This window comes from Lepidochelys kempii, chromosome 1, assembly GCF_965140265.1.
Source record: "Lepidochelys kempii isolate rLepKem1 chromosome 1, rLepKem1.hap2, whole genome shotgun sequence".
Taxonomy (NCBI): domain Eukaryota; kingdom Metazoa; phylum Chordata; order Testudines; family Cheloniidae; genus Lepidochelys; species Lepidochelys kempii.
The window spans coordinates 150,943,543-150,960,452 of record NC_133256.1 but is presented as its reverse complement, the minus strand read 5'-3'; the positions used below and the strand labels follow the sequence as shown (position 1 = coordinate 150,960,452).

Below are 16,910 nucleotides of genomic sequence, written 5' to 3'. Positions count from 1 at the left end.
GACGCATGTGCGGGCTGGACGGGCATTGCCATCAAAATTTCCAGTCAAAGGTGCAGGGCACAGGCACACCTGACGTAGAGCATCCACAGGGACACACATCTGGAAGAACTTCAGTTACTGCACAAGGTGAATAACCTCCTCTTATTTGATGATGGGGGAAAAATGGGTAATTGCCCTGTTTTGCTTTTTTATGATCTGTAGAGGCCTGAAATTTAACAATGTGTAAGAGCCTGAAGCTTTTTGTTCCTCTCTTTAGAGATATCAGGAATGTCGAATCTCACCTTCCCTGTTTTCCCAGAGGCTTCCTTTGGAGGCCCCTGAGAAGTAAATTAGGCAATTTCTTGGCTGTTTATCTAATGTGTGAGTTAAATAGGTGTTTGGTTTTTGTTTTCTTAACCTGAATAAAAATCACTTCCTCTTAAGTAATAAGGTTTTGCTTCCTTGATATCTGTGGTGTCATAAAACCACCAGTTCTCCAGTTGTCCATAGTGTCTTACAGGGGAAAAAAAAAACAGCATAGAGAACACTTGAATTTATAATATAAAAAACAGGAAAAGAAAACAGGGATGAGGTTAGCATTGGGGAGGAGAAACTTCTCCGGCCTTCTTTATACATCATGAAGAAACAGGAAATCACACAAGCCCATTTTTCTTCAGAAACTAGCTTCCAAGCTTTGTTTATGCTAAGCTCTGATGCTTTTATTATGTATAATGTAATGAAACATACTATAATATTTCTACAGATTCTTACATTTGAAAAGAGTGTAGAAATGTGCGAACCTTTGAATTTTGACCTGTTCAAATTACCTTTAGTTTAATATTAAAAAGATATATCCCTTGAAGGAGATTGTGCCCTTTTGATACCTTTGAATTTTGAAATCCAGTTTCCATTCTACAGAATGTAGATAAATACAAAATAAAGGGAAATATTCTATGTACTTAAATTGTGGATTAAATAAACTCTCATTCTTTTAAAATCATAATGGAAGCTTTTTTTATTGTTGCTTATTTTAAGATATTGCACAATTATTTGACTATTTTGTGGAAAGCATCAGCTTAATATACCTGTCCATTTTTTTAAGACTGTAAATAATTGACATGTACAAACAGCTTTTATCATACTTAATTACAGTATTTGCTAGGCAAATACTGTAATTAAAGTATGAGAAGGTGATATTCTCTTATCAGCCTCAGAATGTTCTCAACATTTTCTCAAATATTTTTTTAAGGAAAAATCTCCAGAACAGTTTTGTCGAATGGTGCGAACGTTACCTCCATTGGGAGAAGGCTCCCTAAAACCTTCTTTACGTGCTGCCAGCAACACTGTCCCACCCAATTTACCCACAACAAACCATCCTGATGTAACGGAAGCGAATACAAATAAAGCCATTGAATCAACTGTGGACTGCGAAACAGGTAAAACATGATGTTTCTGTTCATTGTTGTCTTTCAAGCGCTACATATATACTGTTTGTACTTTTGTGAGAGAAGCACTCATTTGAAGAAGGGATCTTCACAACTTGCGACTGAGCACTACACCTTTGTCTCAACCCAGTGTTGGCTGGTCAGACTCAGAGAGCACAAAAACAAGGGCTGGGAAGTAGTGCCTATGCTAGGCTGGGGAATCTGTTCCTCCCCAGCCCTTTTGTGGAAAAGATGTTTAAGGATTTCATGGGGGGGGGGCTAATTAAAAGAAAAAACAACTGCTATTGTTTATGTATAGTTCCTGCTAGCTAAAGACCTCAAACATACATGAGTTTAGCCTCACAACAGCCCTGTAAAGTAGGTAATTGTTACCCTCATTTTATAAATAAGGAAACCGCAGCACGGAGTGATTAAGTGACTTGTCCAAGACATTACATGTGTCTGTGGCAGAACTAGGAAGAGAACCTGGGTCTTTCCCAATTCTGTACCTTAATCACAAGACTCTTTCTTCCTTGGAAGTACAATATTACTAAAAGGCTCACCCAAAAGGAACTTTGCTCCAGATGCCTCTTTTGCATTGAAAATCTGCAAATACAAGCTGAGACCTGCAATGCCCTGGGATGCATTGGTCTGCTAGACTTCATCCTAGTCTTAATCTAAACTCATGTGGAGGAGCTGCCATCTGGGGTTAGGGGTTGGGGCATGTCTGGGAGCTAAGGCACCATCTGTATAAGGATAATAATACTTCCCTACCACTTAAGGGTGATGTTTGGCTTGCTATATATCACCTGCTCCAATTTATTGTACTTATTGTTTATACTTTTTATTTTCTTGTTTTATTTTTAAGAGGATCGGAAGCAGGAAAAAGATAAACCTGAAGAAAGTACCACAGAGGAAGATTCAGATAAGGAAAGTGATGACAGAAGCCTTGGAAACACAACTGATGTTCTAAATATGGTAAAATACCTACTACTAAATTGTGGCTTAGCAATCATTTTGAGGGAGAACATAGCAGTAAAATTGTTTGTATTATGGCTGTAATAAAAGTAGTCACCACACCTTGGTACCTCCAAGTTCTTGGGGCTCCCTTTATGCCAGCACAGACCCCAGTCTGGGGCATCTGTTACTACAAGGACCACAATCCCTTTATGTCCTTGGCATGTTTGCGTTAGTGGACTCCACCTCTTTGTTTTCCTCCTCAGAGAATAGGACCTTTCATGTCTCCCAGGATGGACAATTGGCATTTGTTCCTTGAATATTAAAAATTACATCCAAATTATAATTGTGTTTAAACCAGATGCCATTCATTCAAGAAAGAGAGAGAAGAAATAGATAAAAACAAAAAATAAAATGGTAGCATGAACTTTATTCTCATCTAAGCAAGAACGGCACAGAGCCCTGCTAAAATGTACTAGCCATCTTAGTTGCAAAGGCTGAAGGTTGGTAGTGATAATCATACTTACTGGTGTCTATATGTGAACCTCTTGCTTTTTCTTTTTCCTAATTGATTCATCATAGGAGCCTGTCATGGGGTGTGGCCCTCATAGCCAGACTGCCACCTCCTCCCAGTCGTGCTGGGGATTAGCTCAAGGCCAACACCCACGTCCCCACCCAGGCCTGCACACTGGCAATCTGTCTCTGCTCCCACATACGGCTCCTCTCTTCGCTTCCAGACCTGCAGCGTCCTCTTTGCAACTCAGCCCTCCATCCATGTCACCATCTGGGTTTCCCCCTTCTGGTGTGGGGGAGGTGTTGCAGGTTGGGTATCTCTGTCCAACAGTCCAGCCACTTCCCCAGTGGCAAGTGAGGGGGACAGGAGCCTGCTCACTACTCCAGGCCCCAATCCAGGAATCTGATAAATAGCAGCTTCCTGCTGCTCCACTGTAACCTCTGTCAATGTTGCTCTATTTCCCTGGTCAACTTCCCTGTGGTTCCAGCACTTCCTTCACCCTCACCTCAGGGCACTCAACTGCTCAGTCCCAGTAGCCAGCCACTGCTCTGTCCAAGGTGCTTACAGTTCTCTCAGCCTTCCAGGGATGCAGTCCTTACTCCCTGGGCTCCCAGCAGCAACTGCCCCTATTCTGTCCTGCAGCTCTTTTTTTATCTAAGCCTGCCAGGCCTGGATTGGTTGCTCCCAGCAACTCCTCCCTGATTGGCTGTGCTTCATGGAGCCTCTCTGGGCCACTCGGAAGACACCTCCATTGTTTCATCTGTGGCAGGGCCTGGTTAACCCCTTCTATGCCTGTGTGGGGTAGGCACCCCATTACAGCACTCATCAGGCTGTTGCTTTTGCATATATCTGAAAAATTTTGTGTCCCTGATGACAGGACGAAACTGTTTTATAGTCAGCCCGTCATTCTTTTTGTTCAAACACCCGCACCTGATCAAGACACCTAGCCATCCCTGTTTTACCAGGACAGTCTTGGTTTTTCACATGAGGTCCCTTAATCCTGAGGACTACTATAGAGATGCTTGAAATGTGCTGACCTCTCATTTCATCATTGAAAATATTTGGATATTTTTTTTATTACAAAAAGTTTGTTCAAGTGGCATTGGTATAAAATATTTTGTGTACCACTAATTCTCATCACACAGTGAGTGTTTCATGCTGCCATTGTTCAGGGCTGCAGCTTGTTATAATTTGTCATGTGACAACATTACTATGCAAAGGGAAGACAGAGGATTCTACCTTTTTTTTTTTAATATGCTCCTGGCACAGCTTTTTTGATACAGGTGGAGGAGATTAAAGAAAGGATCCCAAATATGGAGCATTTGAGTATTTCACAACCCTAAAACATGTTGCCATAATAGTTTTGGGGGGGTTTAAAATAATTTTTAATGTATCACCTACATATCTTTGCCTATCCTATCCAGGCATACTAGAACATGTCCCAGCCCCATCCATTGTTTAGGAATTGGTGAATCCAGATCAGCATTATGGAGAGGCAATAGTGTAGTTTTTTTTACTTCAGGGGACTTAAGCATATGTTTAAGTGCTGGGCTGAATTGATGCCATAGTGAACATACTGTATCTATGTTCCTAAATGTGCTGTGGTTGATGCAGTACTTTGCAGGAGCCATTATTAGTTTGGCCAGAGTTCCTTGCTAATTTAATCATTTAAAATTTTTTAAAAAGTCTAGTCATTTACATACAAAAAAAGAAAAAAATATTTAAAAAATAAAATAATTTTTCCCCCAATAGTGCTCCATAGATAATATTTTGGGAATTTCTTCTGTAAAGCAAAATAGATATAGTAGCTCGGGAATAAGAGAGAGAGGTTTACTTTTTTTTTAAATATACCATATTTGTAAAAGAATGGTGAAAATACTCCATACATATTTGGTGTAAAAATTGCCAAATATACAAATTAAAATAGGTCTTGAAGAATTTACTGACACATGAAGAAATCTCTTTAAACTATCTTGCATTCATCATGCACTGTCTGTATGCCAGGCATATTTTCACTTTTTTTTTTTTTGTATACTGGGTTGTGAACAAATTCAGAAATACCTTTCTGTTAAGAGACTGATATAGAAGTAGTAGAAATATATTTTTAAATAGCGTTTTGAAAAGATATCTGTTTCAGGAAAATGTATCAAGACGGAAATAGAAACAATTATTCTTCCTGGTGCTAAATTATCTGTTTACAGCACCAGCTACTCCAATTCTAAATGGCAGCAGTGACTGTTTTTTGTGGGCCCCAAAGGCATGAAAAGCCTTGGTGGTGTTTTTTTGATGGCGTTAGTAGAAAGGATATGTGGGTATTTATATTTTTAAAAAGCTCTCTTAGAAACTAAAATGTTGTTGGTTCAGGGGAAAATCAGCAGTTCTGTACATGGTTCTGATCATAGGATTAGGTGTTAGTTACTGCCATTCAATTGGAGATTGATCTTGTTGCAGCGGTGACAGATTTCCTTTCTAAAAGAGAATTGATTGTGACCATGGGAGAAAATGAGGATCCCCCCCTTTTCATATTTAAGTAAAAAAGGCACTACACTAGTGGTCATACATCTGTGATGCATGGAGGGTGGCTTCAAAGTATACTTATAGTTGGTTACAGAATGGTGAACTGTTGGTTCATTAAAAGCTGAATTGAACTGTTTGCTAAAAATGGTTCAGATTCAATCAGAATCTTGATTCAGATTCAAGATCACCTGAATGAGCCCAGTGTGAATATACTGGAGACCTCTTAAATGTCATCTTGTAGCTTAAAGAAAAGGAGGACTTGTGGCACCTTAGAGACTAACCAATTTATTAGAGCATAAGCTTTCGTGAGCTACAGCTCACTTTATTTTTAAATGGTGTGATGGATTTAGTATATTGATAATTGAACAATAGAATACATTTATTCACAGCAGTTTTAATTACAATTTAATTGACAGGGTTAATGTTTTGGGAAATGTTTTAGATCCTCTGAAGAAACGTATTAAATGTAAATAAGGTATCATTCTTATTCATTAATTTACATTTCATTCTTTAATTTGTATCCTCATTCTTTTCAGACACATATGATGAGACTGAATCCCAGTGACCAGTCCTTAAAATTAACACCAGTTCAAAAACAAAAGGTACTGTAATTAATCATGTTTGAAATGTAGAAAATGTATAACTCTCTTCATAGGGCGCCGTCTTTTTTTCTTTCTCTCTTTCGCTCCTAACTCTCATAAAGTAAACCTCAATTTCCATAGACTACTTCCTACATTAAATGTTTAGGCCTGGATCCTGCAAACGGCTCCACTTGGTAGAACCCTGAGCTTGCAAGGAAATCACTGGGGCTCTGTGCAGATGCAGGGATCTGTCTGCTTGGAGCAGTTTGAGATGAGACATTATAATATTACTGCAATTGAAGGGGCAGTATACTGTAACTTACATTATACATTTGTAACATATAGTAATGATAATTTGCCTTTTACTTGATTGCTGATACTAGAATATTTGGATTAAAATCCAGGTCAAAATATATGTAAAGTAACCATGTTTACAAAATGCTGGATGTAATTTTACAGTAAAATGTAATGATTCACTGGGCAATAATACTTTTATCACATTATAAAGTTGAGACTTCTGTATTACCATCCTGTATTAATTTTAAAGTGATAACTGAATTTTGATATTAGGGGTACATCAATATCAGCTCATAATCTTATATTTCAAAATTGATTACACAAAATATGATTGATAAATGGAGTATATAAAAAGAAAAATTTAAATTTAAGCCAAAAAAGACAAAGTAGCTTTAGGTCAATAGTAAATACATTGACCGTGGAATAGGGAGAGTGCATTTAACCTACTCAATAAGTGTTTCATTCTTTAAACATTATGTATTGTTTAAATTAATTTTATTTGGAATATTCCGTATTTTATGCCATTTTTTTTAGTCCTATCAAACAAATCTTTTCAGATGTGTCTATAGTCTTTTCCATTTGTTCTCATTTAATTTGTTCTTAATGCTTTCCTTCTTTCTTTTTAATTTTCTGCTTTTCATGTGGAATAGAAGAACAATAAAAATGTGAAACTGAAAAGTGATGGTAAGGGTGGGTTGAAAAAGACTAATCTTAATTTCATGCAGGAGGGTTCAAAATCAACTGATGGTTCTTTGCAAAAGCAGTCTTTAAATTCAGTGTCTCATGGAAATGGTTCAGATCTAGAATGCCGTGATTATGATGCCTTTGTGGGGAAAATTAAGGCTAATAACAGGTATATAAAAGATAAACTAGAACAGGCATATACTATTAGCAAACTGAAGTCTGATGTTCAGCAAACTGTTAAACATCAACTCAAATTAGTGAAAAGGAAGAAAGACTATGCAGGAAATCTTAAACCTAGAATACAAGACACATCTTATGGTCTCTCCAGTGATAAGACTAAAGAATTATTGTTTTCCACTGAAAAGTTAAAAAAAGCTATTAAATCTAAGCACCCCCCTAAAACAGATGTACTGACTTCTGCAGCGAGTAACAAACCAGTGACCATTTCAGTAACTGCACAAAAACCAAAACCTGGTAAACGAGAAAGTAAAGATGCAGTGGATGAAGTTAGGACATCTGACAAATATGGAGAAATATATGTCAGAGGGGAAGAAAGTAATGAAGAACAGAGAGAACTTAAGAAAAAGGAGAAATTCATTAAACAAATAGCAGTAACTGTGTCATCATCTTCAAGTGAGGAAAGTAGTAATGATTTTGCGAAATATGTACTTCAAAGGAGAAGAATGCGCAAGGATCGTTATAAAGACACAGGAACCCAGAAGAAAATAGAAGCAGTAGAAAATGTGAATGATTTAGAAGAAAGAGATACTGAGACAGAAGAAGAGCAAGATACAAATAAACAAAGAGAGAGTGCAGAAGAGACCAATATGAAAAGCGTGAGTGAAGAGGAAACAAAAGTGAAAAAGTTTGATGATAAACCTGATGAGGCCCCACAGCAAGATGCTAAGAATGAAGAATTTAATCAGGCAGAGAAGAGTGAAGAAAGTGAAATGGGAATGAAAGAGGGTGAAAGTGAAAAGGAGAACCAAGATGAAAACCCTAATAGTGAAGTAGAATCTGGAGAGGAGGAAGATGAAAATGAGGTTAGAAAAGATGATGATGATACCTCAATAGTAAGCGATGGAGATGAAGAGGAGAAAGGTAATGGAGAAGAAAGTGAAAAATCTGAAGCACAGTATGAAGCGGAAGGTGATCATGAGAGAAAGGCAAAGGCTGAAGAGAATCATCACAGAAGAGGCACAGAGGAGAGAAGTCAAGAGTGTAATTTTAAAGAGGAAGAAACAGTGGGCAAGAGAGAAGAGGAGAAGAGAGATGAGTCAGTAGGAGGAAAGGAGGGTAAATGTAAGGAGGAGCAGAGTGAAGACACAGAAGTGGAGGCTGAGAGTGAGGGTGGAGAAGAGGATGAAGACAGTGAAAGGGAGGAAGAGGGAGGTGAAGGCGAGGGAGAGGAGGAGGATGAGGAAGAGGAAGAGGAAGAGGGGGAGGATGGGGAGGGAGAGGAGGAGGATGAGGAAGAGGAAGAGGGGGAAGATGAGGAGGAAGGGGAGGAGGAGGAGGAGGGGGAGGGGGAAGATGAGGGGGAGGAGGATGAGGAGGAGGAGGGGGAGGGGGAGGATGAGGGGGAGGAGGATGAGGAGGGGGAAGATGAGGAGGATGAGGAGATGGAGGGGGAGGGGGAAGATGAGGAGGATGAGGAGGGGGAGGGGGAGGGGGAGGGGGAAGATGAGGGGGAGGAGGATGAGGAGGTGGAAGGGGAGGGGGAGGGGGAAGATGAGGGGGAGGGGGAGGAGGAGGTGGAAGGGGAGGGGGAAGATGAGGAGGGGGAGGAAGGAGAGGGAGAAGATGAGGGGGAAGAAGGGGAGGAAGAGGAGAATGTTGGAGAAAAAATCAAAGAAAATAAGCCTCTGCAAAGACATAATAAAAACAGAAAGCAGGAGAAGAAAGAAAGTGCTGTACAGAGCTCTAAACAGAAAGTAAGGACTAAACAACATGTAGTGAATGGATTACACAATTCAGAACAATTTTGGAACAATGTGCTACCTCATTATTTGACACTAAAATAGTACAGGATGCTGGAGATTTACTTTAAACAGATTCATTCAGGATATTGTTGTGCCATACCAAGTTTATTTAGCTATAATACTTTTTTTTAAAGTGATTTTTTAAAAAAAATTAATCACAATAAATGTATTATATTAACATCAAGTGCCAGTTTCCTAAAGGGCTACAGAAAACATTTAAGAGTTTGGTGACCTTTATCAGACCAAATTATCAGATATAAATTCTGGTGAAATCACTTTCATCTTTACTGTGTACAACACTATTACAGATACAGAAAGTGATTCCCTGAGACAAAGCATTTGCTTGACACAAATTTTGTCATAATTTTAGGATGATGGCATGTATTATGTCTTGTAACAATGTAATTTTAATTGCCTTTTTAATCAGATTTCTGGAGCTGAAACATTTAATTTTGATTATGGGGTAACTAACATGTTGATGTGCCTTATATGAATGGAATATCAATAAATCATAAAAATTCAATTTTGAGAAATATATCAACAGTGTTCTTTTCCTTTTAATTTCTAGTAGGCCAATGTATTCATTTGTTCTTATAGACAAATAGTTTGTTAGAAAATTCCAGATAAGTCCAAGAAAAGACAGTGCCAGTATGTGGTCAGTACTTGGTTTCTGTAAACTGAGGCCTTGATGTTTCAAAAGGACTTCAGCTTAGTCTCTGATTCTAGTGCCAACATGCAATTGTGTGCTAAAAAATATGAGCACAAAATCAGGGGCCTCTGAAAATCTGAACCCAAATGTATTTGTGGTTAAAGTATATCCAGTTAGTGATAACAAAACTATTTAATTATTAGAGGCAATTCACCTCAGATCCATACAGAGCCATGAAATGTTTCTTCATTCTTATTTACTTGTTGAGCACTGTTAATGTACTCTGTGCCATACATTACAGAGAAGACATGGTCCCTGCCTCATAGAGCGCATCAGATAGGCACCCAATACCCCTAGGTAACAAAGGACTGGGAATTTGGATCACAAAGGTCTTGATCCTGCAAACACACAAATGCTTAATTTTACTGCAAGTGGGACTACTCACAGTACTAAAATAAAGCATGTGGGTACTGTTTGCAGGATCGGGGCCTAAGTGATGAAAGGAAGATGTAGTAAATCAAGAATCTAGATGAAATAGAATGGAAATTGCCATAAAAGATCTAGATGGCTGAAAAGACAATTTTTGGAATTTCTAAAAGATTTGGTGTTCCCCTAAACTCTAAATAATCATAGTTCCCCTTTTTTCAATTTTTGAAACTCTTAGCAAATAATTTTTAAAGGATTTGCACTATGTTTGTAATGGTGCGTCTGGTGAGGGGAAGGGAAAAATAGGTGGTTTTGTCATCCAGCATTTTCCTTAGTACTTGCGTACCATATTGGTGGCCACTATAGGAAACCCTAAAGTAGACAAATCTCTGTTAACCAACCTGAGTGGTCTTGACAGTCTCTGAAGAGAGTTCCTTCAATCTCTCTTTCAAAATGAGGACAAGAGGAGGAAGAGGAAATCAAAATGCATGGGGGAGGGGCGTGGGATTAACAGATGTCAAGCAGTAAAAATGTTAATTAGCACTTGTATTGTGGTTATGAAACATTTTTTTAAAATTTTTGTTTTGTAACATCTTGGTATTAAAATGTTTTAATTCATTGTCTCCAGATTTATTTCCAAAAAAGGCTGTAGTAATTTAGTAATAAGAACAGGCATACTGGGTCAGACCAAAGGTCCATCTAGCTCAGTATCCTGTCTTCCGACAATGGCCAATGCCAGGTGCCCCAGAGGGAATTAACAGAACAGGTAACCATCAACTGATCCATTCCCTGTTGCCCATTCCCAGCTTCTGGCAAACAGAGGCTAGGGACACATCCCTGCCATTCTGGCTAATAGCCATTGATTGACCTATCCTCCATGAAAATCACCAAACGCCAATAGATCTTGATCAGCTATACTATTTGTTCTCCTGTTTTTCAGTCAGTCACTCATTCCTTTTCACAAGCTTCAGAAGATATTTTCACTATCACTAATGTGAGTTTGTCCAATGACTTTCACAACCTAATTAGTTTTGTGGTTTTGAATTTTGCCTCTGAAAACATAGCCGTTGTAAATTTCTGAATTTTCTAGATTGCGCTGTTCAAGGTAAAGTCCTCAAAATGAAATGAACTCCAAATTCAACTGTCTCTAGCTCAGGTGCATACATAATGTTGATCTGTAGACCTTATTGGTTTGGTATCAGTGTGTGTAAATCTTGGTAAAGGGGTGCATATATGAATTCTGACATCAAAGCAGAGTGGCCTGTGTAAATAGTATGTATGTTGCACAACAGAATAAATTACTGGTTGAGGAACTGAAAACAGACTTCTCTAATGATGGAGTTTCATTTATATTGCTTAAGTGCTGCAAAAGCATCACTGAACTGTTCTGAAAATATTTAGATACATTGCTAACCTGATCTCAGGTGATGCATTATCAGTCCTAGAATATTGCTGTGATTTAACTTAGGGTAATGCTGAAAAGAGATTTGTATAGGACTGAAACTGTTTTTTTAGACTGAACACCTGGCATAGTTACAACAAACCCTAATCGTTTCCTTTCAGGCCCCTAACTATATGTGTTATGTCTGGTGATAGATACTGGAGAGTCTTCTTTAGTTTAGGCGATGAGCTATTGCTTTTGAGGCCAATGATCTCTAGTCCAAATCCAGGCAGGAACTGATTCTTCACTGACCGCTAGAACGTTGCTTTCAAGCCACAGCCTGTGTAAGTGGAGTCCCCCACCTTGTTGAAGTGGGGAACACAGTTTTCTACATCCATTACGAAGGAGTAGTGCTTGGCCCCGCCCCGCCCCTTCCCAAGGCTTCCAGGGGGAGAAGGGAAGCTAAGTCATGGCCTCATCTCCTCCCTGGTTTGGGGAGCTGCAAGAGCAAATAATCTCTTCTCCTTGGAGTGCAGGGATTACTATTGTGAATGGCTTTTGTACAACCATGCGGTGGGAGGGGGAAGCTTCTTTTTGACCAGCCATCATCTGGGCCTGACTGGATAGGGATGCATTAGAGCGAAGAAACTGATTTAATATTGCTATGTGGATCTCTCCTTTTGAAGGGGAATAAGCACATTAAAGCTGCAGCACTTCTAAGGGTCTTCCAAGGAACTGTTACATAAACTGAACAACACACCAACGTTACTGGGCTCTTGTGCGACTTCTAACTTCATTAACATAACTGGAACTGACACCTGCTGAGCCCTGCTCAAAGTTTCATACCGTCATTCAGTTGTATAGTATTTCCCTGGCAATACTATGATAGTTCAGTCTGGGTTAAGTATTCCTTAGCGGATGCACAAAGATTTATGTGCAGGACTTAAGCAGCACTATAGCAGTACTTCTGAAATCCTCTTTAGCAGACTGAAAATTTTGAAAGAGTTGTCATCCCTTCATACTTCCAAACTTATTTAAATTCAACAAAAGTAAGTTTTGGCATGACTTTATCTGAAAATGCCAATATACTTAAACATAGTCATTTATTCAGAAAGTTCTACCTTTTAGTAAACTTTACAGTCAATGCCGATTACCAAAACCATGGAAAATATGTCATACAGACTGGAGAAGATGTTTATGTATTTTACTCTTTTCAGCTTTTCTCATTTATGAAGGCAAATTGCTATACCTTAGGACAGCAGTTCTCAGGGGCCACAGGGGCCACAAGCAGGTTTCAGGGGGTCCCCCAAAATAAACCAGAGAGCAGGGCCAACGTTAGACTCCCTGGAGCTCAGGGTAGAAAGCTGAAGCCCAAGATGTGGGGCTGAAGCCAAAGCCCAAGCAGCTCAGCTTTGCAGGGCCCCCTGTGGTGTGGGGCCACAGACAGTTGCCCTGCTTGCTACCCCTTATGCCAGCCCTGGCTTTTAATCTGCTGGATATGCAGAAAAACAGCTGTTGTGGCACAGGCGGGCCGTGGAGGTTTTTATAGCATGGGGGCGGGGAGGGGCCTCAGAAAGAAAAAGGTTGAGAACCCCTGCTATAGGAGGCATTTTAAAATGTCAGCTTCCCCCTTTTTGGTGGCTGTAGAATGCCATATTGGGGCCTTCTGTGCTGCTGTCCTTTTCAACATAGACAGTTTATGTGTTGCCCCAGGTTGTGGGGCTGTCTTGGGTTTGTCTACACTTAAGCGGGGAGTGAGTCTCTCATCCCGGGTAGACAGACTCGTGCTAGTGGTGCTCTAGCTAGCATGCTAAAAGTAGCAGCGTGGGCATTGCCATTCAGGCTCTTGAGTCTGAGATTGAGCCCCACCCTTAACAGCCACATTGCCATTTTTAATGTACTAGCTCAGCTCATGCACTAGGCTGGGAGGCGTGCTTCCAACTCCAGTGTGGACAACTACAACCCCTCCACCAGGTCTGAGGGGAAGTCAAGTTGCTAGCTCCTTAAGTCCACCCTTTTTTTCAGACAAAAATGCTCTAATTTTGAAGAGGATGTGCTGTATTTTTCATAGTAATAATGTAGTTGAATTCTCATTCTTAAGAGCAAAACTCACCCTTTACTATGGAATGACGAGCAGTGCTTCTGTAATGTGTCATTTGGACAACTGTCACTGACACAAGATAGACTCCACTGAGTATGCCCAAGGTATTGTTTATTGAGGAGCATAAACAGGTTTGTGGGTAAAATTGTTAGTAAATGGCCCAAGAAGGTACTTAACTTTGTTTTCTCTTTTCTCTATTAATTTAGCAACAATTTTTTGGTCATGAGCGAGCCTTTAAGAATGATCTTTTTAAAAAAAAGAAAATGGTTTTTCTGGGTTTTTTTAGTTTCTTTTCTTTCTTTTCTTTTCTTAAATCACTCTTGGCTGAAAAATTGTAGCTAGCTTTAGTTTCTGTTTCAATCAGGAATTTAAAATAACTCTTTGGGCTCTTCAGGCCACATGACACAACATTCCTCACCCTCAGAATTGCCAACAGTTTATACATTTATAAACTTTAAGATAAACAGAACTTTATTTTTGTTGGTTCAACATGTGAATAAAACTTAGTTATTCTTGGATAAGTACATAAGAATAGTAAGTACATTTTGTACCTTGTTTTTCCTACTGCATGAATATCTTGTGGACCATTGTTTAAATACAAAAGAAAGAGAACAAAAGTTGAGCATCTTACTTTTCCTTTTTTCTCGGGCTGTCGAGTAATTACAAACATTAATCACGATTAATTGCGTGATTAAAAAATCAATCATGCGATTAATCACACTGTTAATAATAGAATACCAAATATTTAAATATTTTGGATGTTTTCTACATTTTCAAATATATTGATTTGAATTATAACACAGAATACAAAATGTACAGTACTCACTTTACATTTATTTTTTATTACAAATATTTGCACTGTAAAAACAAAAGAAATATTTTTCAATTCACCTAATAAAAGTACTGTAGTGCAATTTCTTTATCATGAAAGTTGAACTTACAAATGTAGAATTATGTACAAAAAAACCCTGCATTCAAAAATAAAACAGTGTAAAACTTTAAAGCCTACAAGTCCACTCAGTTCTATTTCTTGTTCAGCCAATTGCTCAGACAAACAAGTTTGTTTACATTTGTGGGAAAGAATGCTGCCTGCTTCTTGTTCACAATGTCACGTGAAAATGAGAATAAGTGTTCTCATGGCACTGTTTTAGCCAGCGTCGCAAGATATTTACATGCCAGATGCACTAAAGATTCATATGTCCCTTCATGCTTCAACCACGATTCCAGAGGACTTGTATCCATGCTGATGACAGGTTCTGCTCGATAACAATGTAAAGCAGTGCAGACCAACGCATGTTCATTTTCATCATCTGAGTCAGATGCCACCAGCAGATTTTCTTTTTTGGTAGTTGGGGTTCTGTAGTTTCTGCATCTGAGTGTTGCTCTTTTAAGACTTCTGAAAGCATGCTCCACATCTCATCCCTCTCAGATTTTGGAAGGCACTTGAGATTCTTAAACCTTGGGTCAAGTGCTGTAGCTATCATTAGAAATCTCACATTGGTACCTTCTTTGCGTTTTGTCAAATCTGCAGTGAAAGTTTTCTTAAAACAAACAACATGCTGGGTCATCACCCTAAACTGCTAAACATGAAATATATGGCAGAATGCGGGTAAAACAGAGCAGGAGACATGTAATTCTCCCCCAAGGAGTTCAGTCACAAATTTATTTAATACATTATTTTTTTAACAAGTGTCCTCCACATGGACGCATGTCCTCTGGAATGGTGGCTGAAGCATGAAGGGGCATATGAATGTTTAGTATATCTGGCATGTAAATACCTTGCAATGCTGGCTACAAAAATCCCATTAGAACGCCTGTTCTCGCTTTCAGGTGAGATTGTAAATAAGAAGTGCGCAGCATTATCTCCCGTAAATGTAAACACACTTGTTTGTCTTAGCAATTGGCTGAACGAGAAGCAGGACTGAGTGGACTTGTAGGATCTAAAATTTTTCATTGATTTTGAGTGCAGTTATGTAGCAAAAAAAATCTACATTTACACGATAAAGAGATTGCATTACAGTAGTTGTATGAGGTGAATTGAAAAATACTGTTTCTTTTGTTTATCATTTCTACAGTGCAAATATTTGTAATAAAAAATAATATAAAATGAGTTGTTAACTTTGTATTCTGTGTTGTAATTGAAAACAATATATTTGAAAATGTAGAAAAACATCCAAAATATTTAATAAATTTCAATTGGTATTCTATTGTTTAACAATGCGATTAAAACTGTGATTAATCATGAATAATTCTTTTAATCGTGATTATTTTTGAGTTAATTGTGCGCATTAACTGCGATTGACAGCCATACTTTTTTCATTACTTTAATTTTCATAAACAAGCCAGATACTTGTCTTAGACATGATGGCCTTACATCTGTCTGGGCTTTTGTTTTAAAGTTATCATGATATCCTACTTCTTAGCCTTGTATAGTCTACTCCAGCCTCTTTCTGGGTTGCTTTACTCATGAGAAGTCTGTAGATAAAGTTGCTTTTTCTTTTAAAGAAAGAAATCAGTCAAAGACTGGGTAACTGCCACAGTAAATGACATGGTTAACCAATGACAGACAAACCCACAATAAAAACCTCTAAAATGGCATATGCAAGCATTGATATGTATAAAAGTTAATGTGACAAATAGTGCTTTAGTTAGATTAAAGGTGGGATTTCCAAAGGGGCCTCAGCAAGCCCAAACCCCATTAACTCTCATTGAAGCTCCTTTGAAATCCCAGTCTGAATAAGTTTCACTTTACATAGAGTTAGATTTTAACTTCAAATCACAGCCTGCATTTGGGGAATTTGAAGAAAACGCTGCTGCAAAAGCCTCTGGAGCTATGGTGGCTGGACTGCCCCAGAATTCTTCACGGGGCTTTAGGAAGAGTACATGATGAAAAGGCAGCTTGATCACCTTTTGCAAGCATTCCATGTATACGGTCCCCCTGACTTTGTGCCAGGTCAGCTCTACGGGCCAGAACTAGCTTGGAGCAGTCTTTATGGCTGATTACTGTCACCTTCTTCCCTTCCTAACTTATGCAGGACCATACTCTGGCCCACAATCTTCTTCTGTGATACAGTATGAGAACTTCAAATGATATAATTTTATATGCAAAGTATTCTATTTGTGTGACGCAACAAGAAATAATTTCAGCATTTCTTTTGGCTTTGCCCCAAGATTTAAGATGTCTGCACTAAAATGGTGTTTTATCTTGTATAGCTTGATTTTTGCTGTATACCTGATGTTTATATATAGGAAACCTAAATAAGAAGGGACTGCGGTAATATGGAAATATGCATTTTGAAGCTGTAAATATGTTTTGAACTATCCATTACGATTTCAACAGAATTTGTGACATTATTTCTAATTTTAGAATAAATATCAAATAAAAGTATCCTGACATCTGTTTACCATACTGCTGCTA

The 16,910-nt window shown here is 38.5% G+C and overlaps 2 protein-coding genes across 13 annotated transcripts in view; both read left to right on the top strand.

Moving 5' to 3' along the window:
- LOC140916595 (X-linked retinitis pigmentosa GTPase regulator-like) overlaps window positions 1-16,910 on the top strand; it is a 92,943-nt gene that overhangs the window by 45,662 nt on the left and 30,371 nt on the right. For all 12 annotated transcript variants that reach the window (XM_073358317.1, XM_073358278.1, XM_073358318.1 and 9 more), the window contains 3 exons: window positions 1,229-1,415; window positions 2,272-2,381; window positions 5,928-5,993. In XM_073358317.1, coding sequence (XP_073214418.1) covers window positions 1,229-1,415; window positions 2,272-2,381; window positions 5,928-5,993 — 363 coding nt within the window. The remainder of the gene's footprint in view (window positions 1-1,228; window positions 1,416-2,271; window positions 2,382-5,927; window positions 5,994-16,910) is intronic.
- On the top strand, window positions 6,003-10,904 carry LOC140916676 (uncharacterized). The gene has a single exon (XM_073358321.1). The coding sequence runs from the start codon at window positions 6,989-6,991 to the stop codon at window positions 8,975-8,977; it is 1,989 nt and encodes a 662-aa protein (XP_073214422.1). The 5' UTR covers window positions 6,003-6,988; the 3' UTR covers window positions 8,978-10,904.